An 18,305-nucleotide genomic window follows, 5' to 3' on the forward strand; every position below is an offset into this window, starting at 1 on the left:
TGTAATTTTAAGTGTGAGGGATCTTTTTCCCAAACAAAAACAGAAATCCTCAGTAAAAAGTCCTGTAAATATGACACGAGGTCCCTCAGGGTTCTGCCCGCGGCCCACCGGATTACATTTTTAGCATAAAGACTCGTTGGCGTGTAGAACTTAGAAATGGATTTTGAGTTTTGTGAAAAGTCCAGATCCAGTCTCATTTGTCAGGAAAACAGGAAGTAGATGCAGCGATTTATTAAAATGTGCAAATGTTACAGTAAATACAGTTTATGAGGCTACAAACTTATGTCCAGTTGGCAGGATCTTAAACACAATATTTGGTCTGAGCAGCTTTATTCTGCAACTCATTCTGGACCCTGTTAGACCATGTTAGACCCTTTTAGACCCTCTTAGACCCTTTTGGACCCTTTTAGGCCCTGTTAGACCCTCTTGGACTCTTTTAGACCCTCTTAGACCTGTTAGACACTCTTAGATCCTCTTAGATCCTTTTAGACCATCTTAGACCTGTTAGATCCTGTTAGACCCTATTAGACCGTCTTAGACCCTGTTAGACCCTTTTAGACACTCTTAGACCCTGTTAGACCCTTTAGACCATTAGATCCATCCCTCCATCAGACCTGTTAAGATCCTGGTTCTGGGGAGAATCTGTCCCCCCATCAGACCGGTTTCCACTGATCTTTAGTCCAGTTCTCGGGTCGTGTGACTGCAGCCTTTTCTGGCTTTTTGAAGCCATGTTTCCATGGAGACCATTAATGACCATTGGCTTTGGCCAACAGAAACGGATCAGCTGAAGGCCCAGATGAATTTCTCAGGTCCTGGTTCAGATCTTTGCACAACATGCCCAGATGTCATGGTCAGAGACCGGGGTGGAGAGGTGGACCCAAATGCAGAACTCAAAGGGTGGAGGAAAGAATGAAGGATGTTTTATTTTGAATCACGGATCATGGCTTGGTCCGGGACCCGGGAAAGCTTTCTTGGACACTAAGTGGTCTGATGGGGAGGAGGGGACGCTGAGGGGAGACCTTTGACTGAGGTAACTGAATTCTGGTGGGAGGCAGGAAGAGCAGGCAGGCATTCAGCAAGTGGAGCGGGTCGAGGAAAAGGTCCGGATTCAGAATGATTCCGAGGGTTTTCCAGAAGCGCTGATGGCGGAAGGAAAGCCCGGTGAGAAACGGGTCACAAAAAGTCCCTAGAACTGGTCTGATTACCACGCAGCAAGGTGAGAAAAGACTGGAGCTCCTGCTTGTCCTGAAAAAGACGAGTGTAGCGCAGGATGACGAGTCGCAGGTGGTGGCCACTGAAGCTCCAGACTCCGCCCTGAGTTTCCACGGCAACCTGCTCATCCATACCTGAAACTCAGACACACACACAGCAAACACGGGATGTGTGCTTCAGATCCAGTTTAAACCAGTTAGTTGTCTGCTATGTTGACACATCTTGGGTTTACTTTGGAGCCTTTTTCCTGCCTGAGTGACTGGAAGAGCAGGATTTAAGTTCCTCTGAAACCGGTCCAGTACCTGAACTGGACCAGTACCAGAGGCCTTCAGTAAGACGGAGAACTTTTGATCAAGTCCTTTTTAAAAGACAGAGATGAAGCCATGCGGACTGGATCAGGACTTTTCCTGACTCTAATCCAGGACAAGACATCATGAATGCTGACTGTTTTAGAGGATCCATGACCCGTTCGTCCCCAGTCTCCTGAAATGATACCGAACCTCGGCTTCCATAAATCCCAAAAACCTTTTGTCTGAGCTCTTCTCCGTACTTGTCTCTGCAGTCACCAGAGGAATGGCGTCCATCTTGTCCGAGGTGATGATGTACGTCTCCATCATCGGGCTGCAGGTCTGGCTGGTGGTTGAGATGATCTACTGCTACAGGAAGATCTCTGCCGCGGGGGAGGAGGCTCTAAGGGAGAGCGCGTGAGTAAAAAAGCTTCCTCGTGTCCAGATCCTGCAGGCCGGCCAAATGTCCCGACTTTCACGCAAGCTGTGTCCATCTGTCCATCTCAGAATAACAAGCAGGGTCCTTTTCCTCCCTGACATCTTGTCTTTCTGTTTCCTACCTTTCTGTCCTGCAGGGAGGAGTATTTAGCTATAGCATCAGAAAACAAAGAAAACTGTGCGAGTGTACAAGTGGCTGAATAGTGCTGGTATGTCTGCTTCTTCTTCTCTTTTTCCTTCTTCTCTACTTGTTTTTTCTTCTTCTGGCTGTCATCATTTCAGGAACAGCTCGTTTCTGTTGGGGTTCCAGTAATCAGATTACTTATCTCAGCCCCTTTTTTACGGAGCGAACCTTCATTACATGTCCGGGTGTCCAGAATACCGCTGTTTGGTCCACTTTGACAAGACCGTGGTTCGCTTTCAGGGACGGTACGACTCATGTGGACTCCAGCCGGACCACAGAGGCGGAGTCCGGTCTGGATTCTGTAAACGCAAACAAAACAAAAGGAAGCCGTTAAATCTTTCGCAAATCCGCCCAATCGGACCCTGGACCGCTTACAGAAGACCACCTGTAGACTACACATGTTCCACATGTGCAGACATGGTTTTGGGAGAATTACATGTGATCCACATGTGTTCAACATGTAAACCCCATGTAGACTACATTTGTTTCACATGTGAATCACGTGTCAAACACATATGAACCATGTCTTCTTCATGTTCACATGTGAAACTCATGTTAAGCAAAATTTGCAAACGTAGTTGTGGAAAATGTGAATGAAATTGTTCTACTATCATGTGAATCACACGTGGATTATATGTGTTTCACATGTGAAATACATGTAAACCATGTGAATCACATATAAATTACCGGTATATGTGTTTCACACGTGAAATACATGTAACCCATGTGATCACATGTGGATTATATGTGTTTCACATGTGAAATACATGTAATCCATGTGAATCACACGTGGATTATATGTGTTTCTCATGTGAAATACATGTAAACCATGTGAATCACACTTGGATTATATGTATTTCACATGTAAACCATGTGAATCACATGTGGATCATGTGTATTTCACATGTGAAATACATGTAAACCATGTGAATCACACATGGATTATATGTGTTTCACATGTGAAATACATGTAAACCATGTGAATCACACGTGGATTATATGTGTTTCTCATGTGAAATACATGTAAACCATGTGAATCACACTTGGATTATATGTATTTCACATGTAAACCATGTGAATCACATGTGGATCATGTGTATTTCACATGTGAAATACATGTAAACCATGTGAATCACACGTGGATTATATGTGTTTCTCATGTGAAATACATGTAAACCATGTGAATCACACTTGGATTATATGTATTTCACATGTAAACCATGTGAATCACACGTGGATTATATGTGTTTCTTATGTGAAATACATGTAAACCATGTGAATCACACGTGGATTATATGTGTTTCTTATGTGAAATACATGTAAACCATGTGAATCACACGTGGATTATATGTGTTTCACATGTGAAATACATGTAAACCATGTGAATCATATGTGAAGAACATGAAACACATGAATGACACATGAAGAAAACGTAATTGAACCACATGAACCACGTGAAAGCTACATGTGATTCACATGTTCTTTATATGTCGATCACATTAAATTGTTTTGAATTCACACATTTGCACATGTGTCTTCCATGTGAGTCACGTATAGACCACATGGGCGGCACGGACATGCATGTTAGCTTGACTGTTAACTGATCACATGTAAGTCGCTTTGGATAGAAGCGTCTGCCAAATGACTGTAGGATAGAGAGGCACGTGAACAATGCCAAACTACACATTTGTATACGTGGTTCACATGTGAAATGCATATATTTCATATTTCGGTCCATCACATGTGGATCAGATAAAAAAAACAACAACACATACCTGCACGTGAGTGACGTGTGCATGAGGAGCACATAGGGACTGGTGTGAACGGCGACCAGCAGCAGACCAGTCTGTCTGACTGGTGACTCACTGGAAGAAAAAAACAAGTTTATTTTCTTTTAAATCAGCGGAAACATTCAGAAAAATATTAACGCAACGCTTTAGCGCCCCCTTGTGGACATTCTGACCACATCAGATGTTTGTGAAACCACACAAAGCTGGAGACACTCAGCCGATTTTTCACTCCAGTTTCAGAAATGTGCTTTGAAATGTTGTTTTTGCTCCATTTTCTCTCTTTAACTGATGTTTCTTTTTATTCAGGCCAAGGAAGAATTTAAGACAGCTTCTTTGAGGACTTCCACATCCACCTCTTCCACCTCCCACAGTCACTCAGCTCCCTCCCTCCTCTCCACAGTGGACAGTGCAAGCAGAAAGAGGAGACACATCTTCATGCAAAAGGTTTTTTTTATGTGACTCCCTGCAGGATGGAAGCATCAGAGGAGGAGAGCTGAACTGTAAATATGCAAACAGATCTGCACGGATCTCTGTTGAACATATGCAGATCACAAGTCCATGACGTATTTTCCCTGTTTGCATGCGAACAAACTAATCAATCAACCGACACGATATTCTGTCACATTCCTGACTAACAGTTTAGTTTTAGTTCGTGTGAGACTTTACAGTCATTTCTTACAAAGATTTGTGCAAATTAAAACTTTATTCATTATAAAGTAAGAAAATAAAAGATTTTGACCAAACTTATTTTACTAATAACACACACTTAATAGTTATATTTAAAAAAAATAAATAAAAAAAAAGAATATTTGTTACTGTTAGGGTTAAACTGCAGAAGAAACAGCTAAATGTTTTGCTTTGCCGCTTAATATTTACTTATAATCCTCTTCGAGGCAAAACACAAAGCAGGTTTATCTGCAGAGCGATGATGAAGGACAAGCTGGATCAAACAGCAACAGAGAGCAGATTTAAACCAAAGTGACATGAGATGTGAGGAGCATCTTCTTCACCTCCTGGACTGAAACGCTTGCTTTCTGTAGCTCGGGCTGATGGCCCAACAGCGACGCCTGGTGGCCGAATTTAAAACGACATGCAGCAGGAACCTGATGGTTTTCTGGTTTGTTTGTGCTGAAAGAAACTGTCAAAAGTGTCTTTGTTGTCACAAAACTGCAGAAATACTCATCTACTAGTAAACATTCCATAAAGAAAATGTCAAAGAATACTAAAAACAAGTATAGAAAGTAGTAAAACATATTTTTCTCCTGGTTTTTCTCTTATACAAGCAAGCATTCCTATTCCAGGCTAATTTTCTGTGCCTATTTGCTCGTTATTTAGGCCTCTGTTGCTGTTTTTATTCGCTTTATGAAGACTGAAATAAAGCTGAGTGAAAGTTAAAGAAAAGGAAAAAGTTTAAATGAAGATTTGATGCACATTAACTGAATAAATAGAGAAAACTAAAAAGCTCCCACTGCTAACATCACAGCTTGCTTGATGCAATCAGTGTCGTTTGTCTTCGATCTTCGCCAGCAGAGGCTGTTCAGAAACCTGGATCAGCTGTTTACATGCCACAACATGCTAAGCCGCCGTTTCTTTGTGTTTGCAGCTAAAATTGATCGTATGAAACGTAAAGTTGCAGATGAAACAGGTCCGACAGAAGATCTCATCTGTTTGTTTACTTCGCAGATGTCTGAAGACCAGCGACAATTTCGCTTTAAAAAAACAGATATTACAACTAAATCATGTCTGCGTGACATCCGACGTCACAAATGCACAAAATATACAAACTTATTCTGCTTCAGCAGCACAGTTTCCATAGCAACGTGATGCACAGCATGCACTTTCTGATAGTCAATCATTTAATTAGCGGAGATCAAAGATTATTTCCACCTGAAGAGACAAAAAAAGAGTTAAAGACTGATTTGATCCGAAACTCTGAACAGAAACGGTTCTGGAGTTTGGCCTCATTTAACACAGAACTCATTAAACTATTAATCTCATTAATATGTGGTTCAGGCCTCTGAGGACGCCGCAGGATCCAGATGTGTAAAACCAGGAGGAAGAACAAGCAGCTCGCTAACCTGGTGCAACAAAAACCTTCCTCTGCTTCTTCCAAACCGCTTTAACAAAACAAAATGAAATAATTCACATTTACAACCTCAAATATTTCTATAATCTTTTAATAACAAATGACTATTTTCAGTACTAATCTGTTAAACATTCACCAGTTTTCTTAAGTTTTGTCTAAAATAACTCATACAGGTTAAAAGCAGAGTAGTAAAAAGCACAAAACATTCCTCAGTAAAAGTACTAAAATACTACAGTATACTATACTACTATACTACTGTAGTAATAATACACTATATCAGTTTTGTACTCTTTAAAATGTTCCTTTTTTCTTAAATTCACATGAACTCGATGCCTAAAAGGAAAGGTTCCGGCCCTCAGACCTCAAAAGTCACAAAAAATGTTGGTTTTGATAATTAATAACAGCAGAACCAGAAATTCTGCGACTTCACGGAACCGGTTCATTCCCAGCACAGCTGAGCTGGTTTTACTGGCTGCATGACATGGGAAACCAAACTGATACTGGCTTCTTGGAAACGCTGTGATTTCCTGTCAAACACAACGTGACCTCCGGCTGAGTTTGTCACCGTGGAAACTTTCACTCAGACTTATTGTTGTCTGTACAAATGAAGGGCTAATCGCTGTAATGTCACTGCCGTGGAGCCAACGCACCACTACACGTGTCCGGTGTGCCTCCCACAGCTAAGCCAAGCTGATGTTTCAAAAAAAAGCAACTGGATTTACCCAAATCCATCCATCCGAGTGTTCGTCCCTCCGTCCATCCTTCCATCCATCCATCCATCCAAGTGTCCATCCCTCCGTCCATCCATCCATCCATCCATCTGAGTGTTTGTCCATCCTTCCATCCATACATCCGAGTGTTCGTCCATCTGTCCATCCTTCCATCCATCCATCCATCTATCTATCCGAGTGTTCGTCCATCCTTCCATCCATCCATCCATCCATCCATCCAAGTGTTCGTCCCTCCGTCCATCCATCCATCCATCCATCCATCCATCCATCCATCCATCCATCCATCCGAGTGTTTGTCCATCCTTCCATCCATCCATCCAAGTGTTCGTCCATCTGTCCATCCTTCCATCCATCCATCCATCTATCTATCCGAGTGTTCGTCCCTCCGTCCATCCTTCCATCCATCCATCCATCCAAGTGTCCATCCCTCCGTCCATCCATCCATCCATCCATCTGAGTGTTTGTCCATCCTTCCATCCATACATCCGAGTGTTCGTCCATCTGTCCATCCTTCCATCCATCCATCCATCTATCTATCCGAGTGTTCGTCCATCCTTCCATCCATCCATCCATCCATCCATCCAAGTGTTCGTCCCTCCGTCCATCCATCCATCCATCCATCCATCCATCCATCCATCCATCCATCCGAGTGTTTGTCCATCCTTCCATCCATCCATCCAAGTGTTCGTCCCTCCATCCATCCTTCCATCCATCCATCCATCCATCCGAGTGTTCGTCCATCCTTCCATCCATCCATCCATCTATCCATACATCCATCCATCCAAGTGTCCGTCCATCCATTTCATCCATCCATCCAGCCGAGTGTCCGTCCCTCCATCCATCCATCCATCCGAGTGTCCGTCCCTCCATCCATCCATCCATCCACCATCCATCTGAGTGTCCGTCCATCCATCTGAGTGTCTGTCCCTCCATCCATCCATCCATCCGAGTGTCCGTCCGTCCCTCCATCCATCCATCCATCCATCCACCATCCATCTGAGTGTCCGTCCATCCATCTGAGTGTCTGTCCATCCATCCATCCATCCATCTGAGTGTCCGTCCCTCCATCCATCCATCCATTCATCCGAGTGTCCGTCCATCCATCCATCCATCCATCCATCCGAGTGTCCGTCCATCCATCCATCCATCCATCCATCAATCCATCCATCTATTCATCTGAGTGTCTGTCTCAATCCGTCCATCCACCCATCTGATGTACCTGCATGATGAATCAAAGCAAAAGCTGCACTGTGACTTTTACACTGTAAAACATTGTTTATGAGTTAAAACAGAAAAAACATCTGAGTGTTTCAGTCTTTCAGCCGCGACGCCGCTGTTCTCGTCGTCTTCTGGTGTTTTCTTTCAGGACCAAATCAAACTTCAGTTTTGTCCTCATGCATCTGTTGTCATGTTGCTTCCCACAATAAAGAAAACAATGATTCAGACTGGATTCTGTGTCTCTCTGCAACATTGAAGTTGTTTTGCTGAAAAACACAGGAGAAGACACAGGAACATCAAGAAAAAAAGCTAAAAAACACATGATGCAGAAACAATAATAAACACGTGCACAGCAAGATGGCCAAACATACATATATTATAAAATAATCATGATTGTGATGTAAAACAGCCAATCAGCAAACAGATCTGACCCCAGAACTGACTCATAAACATGACTATGCACAGACTCTCCACAAGAAGTCACCACGTGGATTTAACCGAATAGAGCCATCTTTAGTGGCATAGTGGTTAGCACTGTGGCCTCACACCAACAAAACGCAGACATCATGACAGGCTTGATTTCCATCCATTTTCATCCGCTTATCCGGGGTCGGGTCGTGGGGGCAGCAGCCTAAGCAGGGAAGCCCAGACTTCTCTCTCCAGCTACATCTGCCAACTCTGCGGGGAGGATCAGAAGGCATTCCAAGGTCAGCCGAGAGATATAATCCCTCCAGCGTGTCCTGGGTCTTCCCTGGGGTCTCCTCCCAGAGGGACGTGCCTGGAACACCTCACCAGGGAGGTCCAGGAGGCATCCTGACCAGATGCCCGAGCCACCTCAACTGGTTCCTCTCGATGCGGAGGAGCAGCGGCTCTACTCTGATCTCCTCCCGGATGACCGAGCTCCTCACCCTATCTCTAAGGGAGAGCCCGGCCACCCTGCGGGGGAAACTCCTTTCAGCCGCCTGTATACAAGATCTCATTCTTTCGGTCATGACCATAGGTGAGGGTAGGAACGTGGATCGACTGGTAAATCGAGAGCTTCACCTTCTGGTTCAGCTCCTTCTTCCCCACGACAGACCGGCACAGAGTCCGCAGTACTGCAGACGGCGCCAAATCTCGGCTGCGCCTAGAAATTCTGTCCATATAAGTTATGAACAGAATCGGTGATAAAGGGCAGCCTTGGCGGAGTCCAACCCTCACTGGAATGTGGACCAAGCTCTGACACCTGTCGTACAGGGACCGGACAGCTCGTATAAGGGGGTCCGGTACCCCATACTCCCGGAGTACCCCCCACAGGAGCCCCCGGGGGACACGGTCGAATGCCTTCTCCAGGTCCACAAAGCACATGTAGACTGGTTGGGCAAACTCCCATGCCCCCTCCAGGACCCCAAACAGGGTTTAGAGCTGGTCCACTGTTCCTCGACCAGGACGAAAACCACACTGCTCCTCCTCTTCGACTATCCAATGGACTCTTATGCTTATTTTTAAACATGGTGTTCGTTATCAACAATCCATTACAAGCACAGAAGTCCAATAACCAAATAACATTTGGGCTCAGAGGGGGGGGGGGGGGGGGGGGGGGGGGGGGGGGGGACAATGCCTCCCAATCACTCCTCTCCAGGTCTCACTGTCATTCCCCACGTGAGCATTGAAGTCCCCCAGCAGAACAATGGAGTCCCCAGAAGGAGCACCCTACAGCACTCCCTCCAAGGACTCCAGAAAGGGTGGGTACTCTGAACTGCTGTTCGGTGCATAAGCACAGACAACAGTCAGGACCCGTCCCCCCACCAGGAGGCGGAGGGAAACTGCCCTTTCATCCACCGGGGTAAACCCCAACGTGCAGGCACCAAGCTGGGGGCTGATGAGAATGCCCACACCTGCTCGGCGCCTCTCATCATGAGCAACTCCAGAGTGGAAGAAGGTCCAGCCCCTCTCGAGGGTACTGGTTCCACAGCCCAAGCCATGCGTTGAGGTGAGTCCAACTATATCTAGCCGGAACCGCTCAACCTCGCGCACAAGCTCAGGCTCCGTCCCCACCAGAGAGGTGACGTTCCACGTCCCTAGAGCCAGCTTCTGCAGCCGGGGATCGGACCGCCAGGGTCCCCGTCCCTTGCTGCCACCCAGCTCACACTGCACCCGACCCCTATGGCTCCTCCCGCAGATGGTGAGCCCACGTAACCCTTTCGGGCTGAGCCCAACTGGGCCTCACGGGCCAAGGCCCGGCCACCAGACGCTCGCTCATGTGCCCCACCCCCAGGCCTGGCTCCAGAGGGGGGCCCCAGTGACCCACGTCCAGGCAAGGGAACATTTCCGCGAATGGTCGTTGTCATCATTTAAAGCTAAAATTAGCAGGGTATGAACCCACTGTTAAGACCTATTTAAAAGCAAATAACTATATAAACTAAAGAAACCAGGCCAGCTGGGACCACCAGTGGAGGGCAGCCTACAGGGAAGGAGTGTCCCGGTGTGTTGCCACCTCTTACCTTATGAATACAGTCACACTTCACTGCAAACTATAACTGTGGAGCCCTCCTGTGCCCAGTGCATCAAACAAACCAAACCAAACGTGAGGGTCCCCAACCACGAGTGCCTAGCCCATCCACCAAATGGTTCCCAGCTGCCTAAAGGAAACAATTCAAACAAAAGAAAAGTCAACTTACAAAATTAAAGCAAAAGACGCAAACTAGTGATGGCCAATACGAAGCAGGGCTCCGAAGCTTGTATCGAGTAATTCCGGAAGCGCTTTGCCGAAGTGCTTGTCGACGTGTGTGTCGCTGATGTATGCAGTGACGTGTGAAGCATCGTGAAGCCTCGCCGAGCATGCGGCGTCACGTGACAGGTTCAGGAAGTGTCTCGCGCTTTTGGAGCGGCATTCGAAATAAAAGGGGGGTTGAAACGCAATGGATTGCCCGTGTCATCTCGCTCATCTTGAGTTATTGGGTCCACTTTGTTGCTGTTTCAATACAATTATCACGTTTTTGAACTGTGTAATTGTTGCTATGGAACCAGCAGCCAGAAAAAGAAAAACTTCACCTGTCTGGGAACATTTTGATTTGATTTCTCCGAATAAGGTAACTACCTTGTTATGTACAAATTCTACAAATGTTAGTTTAAAAACAGCTGTATACTGTTTGCATTTTACTAAATCTATAGCCCTCTTTTTTTTTTTTTTTTTCAGGTGAAGTGTCTGTTGTGCCTCAGGGAGCTGGTGTATAACAACAACACCTCATCAATGCTAAGGCATTATCGGTCTTTGCATGTCAATGTGGAGGCCACTCAAGAAAATCCAGGCCCAGGTAGGCCTTTTGGAAACACAATAATGTGATCTCACTGTATAATAACACATTATTGTAATGCATTTAGATAAGAATGCTGATATTGCGGAGTTGTTGGTGAATATGGTCGTTGAAGATTCCCAACCCTTTTCCTTTGTGGAGGGCACTGGCTTCAAAAAGCTTTTTGAAGCATTGGCCCCTAATTATGTTCTACCCACAAGGAAGGTAAGTACACAAAGCATTTTTTATATTTTTCTCATTTTCTTTTTAACACATTATACTTTTATTGTAGACTCTGAAAGCCATGGTGGATAAACGATACCAAGAAACCAAGGAGAAAGCCAAGGCTGTGGTTTCTAAAGCCCAGGCTGTCAGCATTACATCAGATTTGTGGACATCCATCAACACAGAATCTTTTTTGGCTGTGACATGCCATTTCATTGATGAAAGCACCAGTCTGCAGTCTGTGGTTCTTGGAGTGCAGCATTTTACTGAAGCACATTCTGCAGTAAACCTGGCAAGCACCAAAACGGCACTTATGACAGAATGGGGCATAGGGGACAAGGTCACATGCCTTGTGACTGATGGTGCACTCAACATGGGTGCCTGTGCAAGGGAGCTGCATTTGCACCACACAACATGTGTTGCACATTCCCTAAATTTGATGGTGAGAAAGGCAATGGAGAATTCTCTTGAGATTTCTGCTATCCGCAGTAACTGCAGAAGGATAGTGGGATATTTCAAGAGTAGCACTACTGCAAAAGTAAGCCCTTTACATGCACCATGTGAATTGTTTTATTTGTGTGTGTGTGTGTGTTGACAAGTTTGTTGTTTTTTATAGGAAAGACTGTCACAAATGCAAGTTCAGATGAACCTTCCTGTGTTGAAGCTTGTTCAAGAGGTGGAAACTCGCTGGAACAGCACCTATTTAATGTTCCAGCGGCTATATGATCTCCGTGAACCTGTTGGTGCAGCTTTGGCCGGACTGCGAACTGACATTCAACCGCTGTCGGCAGATACTTTTACAATTATCAAAGACTGCCTCAAAGTTTTGGAGCCTTTCAATCAGGCAACGACTGAGTTGTCTGAGGAAAAGAGAGTGTCGGGGTCAAAAGTTATTCCACTCCTTTCAATGCTCCACTGTTCCCTGGAAGAGGAGGAGATTGGGATGATCCAGACAGCAGAGAGCAGAGAAATGGCCCAGTTTCTTCGAAGACAGCTGAGGGACAAACTAAATAACATCCAGTCAATGAGCATCATGTACCTGTCAACACTTCTGGACCCAAGGTTTAAAAAAATTGGTTTCTTTAGCCCAAATAAAGCAGTGGATGCAGAGACAAGACTGATATCAGAGTGTGCTGCTATTATAAGGCATCATCAGTCATCATCATCATCATCATCATCATCTCCATCTCCATCCACTCCATCAACATCAGCTACTCAATCTGTGGAGCAAGGTAATTAATACAGTACAATTGTGCTAATAAGTAATGTTTATTTATTCATTTTTTTTGTAGGAAGCAAATTGTGGCATCGCTTTGATGCAACTAGTCAGCAGACTAGAACGACGAATGTGACTGCAGGTGCCACAATGGAGGTCCAAGCCTACCTGTCGGAACCTAACATCTTGAGGAAATCAGACCCACTGAAGTATTGGGAGCAACAGAAGGCTGTATATCCAAATCTGTACAAACTAGCTGTGGCATTTCTGTGCACTCCTGCCTCGTCTGTGCCCTGTGAAAGGGTATTTTCTAAAGCTGGAGAACTATTGTACAAAAAAAGAAATCGTCTTTCTCCCAAAACACTGGATAACTTAATATTTCTAAATAAAAATGGATACTTTTAAATTACATCTTTATTCAGTTTTGCATAAGCACAAACATCAAGTAACACAAGCACAAATATAAAGTCACAAAAGCACAAACAACAAGTAACACAAGCACAAATATAAAGTCACAAAAGCACAAACAACAAGTAACACAAGCACAAATATAAAGTCACAAAAGCACAAACAACAAGTAACACAAGCACAAATATAAAGTCACAAAAGCACAAACAACAAGTAACACAGGCACATTTCACAGCTCTGTGTCAGAACCCCTTTAACTCAACCAGTGTGTAGTTCATTTTTTTGTCCACACAATGGAGACATAGAGCAAATGAAGCACCTTGATGAAGCGCCAACCAATGTGTGATACACTTGGCAGCGATGCCTCACTGATTCATGACGCCTCATTTTCCCATCACTAATGCAAACAGAACTGATTAAAAGAAACACTACAATAAAATTATGCCAATAAAAACAGCAGCAGGTGGATCTATAAAAACAGAAAACACAATTAGTAAAACTACAAAATTAGTTTTTCCATTTCAAGTTCCTGTTTCTACTCACCACCCTGAGTAAAACCAAGCCAGGAGGAAGAGCACAGAGGGCAGCCAGTCACCACCACCAACACATAATCAGCCAGCAGAGAAGAAAATCAACAGGTGTCTTTTATAGGTACCTGCTGATTAGCAGGGAAGGGCCAACCTGAGCCACATGACACTCGTGTGCTCACCACCACACATAATTACCTCCACCATGGAGGTTATGTTTTTACCGGCTTTATCTGTTTGTGTTTAAGACAGCTAAAAACGTTATGGACGGATTTTCATGAAATTTTCAGGACTTGTTGGAAATGTGAAAAGGAAGAACTGGTTTAATTTTGGTGGTGATCTGGATCACCGTTTGGATCCAGGAACTTTTTAAAGGTCTTGGCGGAGGTTTACGCTCTCCGAGTGTTTTTCTGGGTAACTTCTGAATTTCACAGTTTTGATTCAATACTTTATTTTCAGACTTTGTACAACTGTATCTCTATATTGATAAATTAATAAATGTAAATAAAAGAAAGAGTCCACCGTAGTCAAGAGAAAACCAGCAACTACTCCCGTATTTTGTTCAGCAAACGGTAGCAATAACCGGAGAAATATTGAAAGCAGATCGTGTGGAATTACATTTCACAAAATTGAATAATAATTTATTTGACCAGATAAAAGTAAATATATAAATCCAAATGCATCAGTAAACAATCAAACATGTCTTAGTTATGTAGCATTATGAAAATATTTTAGGATAAAAGCATGTTGCTTTTAATGTTTTACAGTAAACTGTATCATAACAATATGTCTGTCCTTTGTAACAAACCAAAGTGCAAAAAATCAGGTAAAGATTGGTGAAATTATCATCGTGGTTGGACCTACACCTTACAAATAATGCATTTGAGGCACATGGGAGACCAATCCAAGATGGCAGACGGTATTGCTCTGCTTTCTATGTGACGTGACAGATAGCGAAGCCCCTTGAAAATGGACCAAATCAAGTTCGTAACCGATGATGAGGGAATAGAAAGTGTATGAACTGGCAGAAAACATCACCCCAGTAAATTAAGAAAAGGTCATAGTTCCAGTAAAACCACTGGACAACAAATGCGGGTTCACAGTTTACTGAACGAAAGAAAATTCTTTAGAAGTGACAAAATAAATAAATAGCTCTTAGCTACAGAAAGCTTGGAGTTCGCTTGATGTCAATCATCCACCATGACGCTCACAGCCCCCCTCTCAGCTCCACCTCTTTGCCCATATTTGTATTTTCCGGGTGAGACGACACGCATGCTCCTGCCAAGATGGTGATGGTAGGAACCGCCCACCGAGCTTCAATTCAGCTCTTCAGAAACCTACGGGGGATGTCACGGAGGCTCCGCCCATCTTTTATATACAGTCTATGGTTCTTCCTAACAATCAGGACAAGCTGCGCTTGGTGGTGCTTTAAGCACAAGTTTGCAATGTATTTAGGAGTTGCCATGACAACCTTGGGGTTCATACACAAAACCCAGACTGGACTAAATCATCTCTGAAACATTTCCAGAAGGATGAAGGTCTGAATAAAGTTGTGTTGTTTGTTAGCTGAGCCTTGAAACAAATCAAACTATTCAGTGTTTAAGTTTTGATTTTGTCATTGTCCATTTAAATTCAAGAGGTTTTTATTGGAACGACTGGAGCCAGTTGCCAAAGTAAACATGAAATAAAAGCAAAAACAGGATTTGATGCTGCAAAGAGAAACACGATGAGATCTGATTCTTATGAAATTTAGTGTGGCGTCACTGGCAGGCGAAAAGGTCCCGAGCAGATCTGCTACCGACACCGGCAGGTTGAGCTTTTCACGATTTCTGAGTCCAAGTGCTGCTCACTGCCCCCTAGTGGTGACCTGCTGTATGCTGCACTTCCCTATGCTCTGAGACATGTTTCCTTTAACGTCACTTCACCTCCCCAACTGTTTGTCGTTTTCTCAACCCCATCCTTTACCGTCCTCGTTCTCCACGTCTTCCTTTCTGTCCTCCCCGTCCTGTCACTCCATCTGCTGTGTTTCCACCCAGCCGTCCTCTCTCCTCATCTCCACAACTCTCTGACGTTGTTCTCATTTTCCTACTAAAGACGACACTCTGTGGAGACTCGCGTGGACATCTGAGCTTTCCGAACTTCCTGCGTAGTTACGAGCATGAATGATTAAAATCTAGACTTTAAACCAGTTTGTGTGAAACTGCAGAAATTATTTTAGATTTTACACATCTGTTTAACCTTCGACACTGTAAATGTAGAAAGTGTTTAAAATGTGCCTGTTCATACATATCATTCAGTATGCGTGCACTAATCACATAGTACACACACACACACACACACACGTCTTCACACACAGATGAGTTTGAGTGCATGAGGGATTTTGAGACTCTCATTGCTTCCGGGAGCTTCTGTGTTTTGTGTACATGTTGCATTTGGAGGCAGGAATCAGAAGACTTCCTCTGGCTCTCGCTGACAGACATGCTTCCTGGCGTTGTTTGGCGCACACAGCCTCGGTGAGGGTGCCGCAGAGCAGAAAGGACAAGAAGCTGAACTGTGGGTTGGGTAACTCCAGACTCTGAGAAGCAGAACTACAGCTCAAGCAGTCCGGGTGTCCAGGTGGTTCAGAGGACCTACAACCCTCCCTTCAGCCTCTCCTGTATCAGCTGGAGACAACAGGAGAAGAGGAGGAGGAGGGTGGACCACACCCGGAGTCCCAGCAGAAACCAGACCTCCTCCTCCCAGACTTTCAGTCAGGACGAGTCATTGTTGAGTTTTCATCAACGTGTGTGTTTTGACGCTGCTTCTATCAGGATGTCTGTAACGCACGGACTGCTGCTGACTCTGACTCTCCTGGCACTTCAAGGTGAGTAGGAAGTGGCTGTGTTGCCATGGTGATGCCACCTGGGTAACACCTATGCACATCCGTCGCTGTTTTCCGTGATCTGCAGCCTCTCTATGGGGTCCGTTTGGGAGTTTGCTGTGAGAGTGTTGCTGCTGCCAGAAGTTCAGCTGTTGCTGCTGAAAGTGATGAGGAGGAGACGGACGGGTTTTCTGAAGAGTCTTAAGAGTTTATTAAAAGTAAATGAGACTGCCTGGAAGTCTGAGTCCATGGGCCGAACCTGCAGGCAGAACCAGATGCAAACCGTTGTCCAGAGGCAGAACACGTCTCAGCGACTGGACAGGCAGCATGACGAACCGGTCCTGAGCCAGACATGCTGCCGTGTTCTGGACCTTTTTGCAACAGAAAGTTATGAGCCGTGAGCTCAGCTGCGAGCCGACTGCAGGCTGGGCTTTTAAAGCCGATGGCATCCGGCTGGAGCCTCCAGCGCGGATTCCAGGAACGTAAACTAATTACGACTACTCCAGTGATGCTCTGCAGGAAGATCGAACAAGATGCTCCGTCTGATTTATGACAGCAAAATATAAATGAGTTACAACTGAAGCAAAACCCTGCAGCGAGCTCTTACAAACATGTTTAGCCTGATTTATTCGTCCCTCCTTCAGTCGCTCAGCCGAGGTCTGGTGGGGGCCGCTGCTCCCGAGCCGCATTTCAGGCTTGTCAGGAGGATTCTGAGGCGGTGCCAGGCCAGCAGAGGGAGGTTGGGATGGGGAAGAGGAGGAAGAGCGGCTGTCTTTCAGCTGGAAAGTTGGGAGTTAGATTCCCTGACTATGTGCCAAAGTGTCCTTGGGCAAGTCACTGAGCCCCGAGTTGGTGTGCTGCTTTTCCTCTCTTTTTACGATGCTGCTTCAGTGTTTCCATCAGAGCTGCGTTTGCGATCCTGAGACGACGTGCAGCTGCTGTGACTCTAAACCAACGTTTACTGACTTGTTAGCATTGGTGTGATCAGCTTTGTGTTTCCTGTCCTCTCCTCTTATTCCCTTCCCTCCATGGTACGAATCTAAACGAAAGCTCCCCCGAGGTGAAAGTTGAGGGTAGAGCCTCACTGGTTGAGAGCGATGCTGAGGCCTCTGTGGAAGCTGCGAGGTGCAGTGTGAGGCAGAAACATTTGGAGTTACAGGTGTGTTTTTCCTGGCCGACGACAAGTACGTGTCATGATGAAGACTGGCATATATAGACTCACGCTTCTATATATGATGTTAGCTCAGTTAGCAAACTGACCGAATGCAAGATGATGGCATCGCTCACTGCAACCTCTTTATTTCCCCTCAGTTTCTCACACTGAAAAGGCAAACACGAGCCAGCTGAAACACAATGAATCCGATTCACCAGTGGGGTGATGAGTGGAAATAAAAACTGTGCAAGAATGTAAAAGTTATGCCCGTGTGAGGAGACCGACACACGCATGCAGAGTGCATTGACAGCAAGCATGCAAAAGACTGTTTTCTGAAGTCCTGAGAGAAAACACCACGGCTCCCCCTGGAGTCCCGGGTCCACGAGACCGACGGCCACCCACGGCTCTCCTCTCTGACCCGGCGACCTGCAACCAGGCAAAGATCAGCTGACGATGGCGGCAGCTTTGTGACTGAACGTTTTTCACCCTCTGCAGCGTCTCTGTGCCGGGCAGTTTGTGTGGAGGTGGACTCGGACACTGAGGCCGTGGTCGACAAAGGCTTCCATCTGGGCTGCATCTCCTGCAAGACGAGAGCCGAGGTGCCGGCCACCGCCACCGTCAGCTGGTACTTCAAAGGCAAAAACTTGAATCAGACGCTTGTAAGTCATAATTAGATGCATGAATGGAAGTTGGTG

General features: G+C 45.2%; 1 protein-coding gene across 5 annotated transcripts in view; it reads left to right on the top strand.

Annotated features, from left to right (window-relative positions):
* Positions 1-6,692, top strand: part of scn1ba (sodium channel, voltage-gated, type I, beta a) — a 46,448-nt gene extending 39,756 nt beyond the window's left edge. For 4 of the 5 annotated variants that reach the window (XM_079240974.1, XM_079240975.1, XM_079240976.1 and 1 more), the window contains 3 exons: positions 1,775-1,916; positions 2,075-2,146; positions 4,218-6,692. In XM_079240974.1, the coding sequence (XP_079097100.1) occupies positions 1,775-1,916; positions 2,075-2,141 (209 nt within the window). In that variant the 3' untranslated portion in view covers positions 2,142-2,146; positions 4,218-6,692. The remainder of the gene's footprint in view (positions 1-1,774; positions 1,917-2,074; positions 2,147-4,217) is intronic. The other variant, XM_079240978.1, reaches the window with a different exon arrangement.
* Positions 6,693-18,305: the final 11,613 nt, after the last annotated feature.

The sequence above is a fragment of the Telmatherina bonti genome (assembly GCF_933228915.1).
Source record: "Telmatherina bonti genome assembly, chromosome: 5".
In the NCBI taxonomy this organism is placed as follows: Eukaryota; Metazoa; Chordata; class Actinopteri; order Atheriniformes; family Telmatherinidae; genus Telmatherina; species Telmatherina bonti.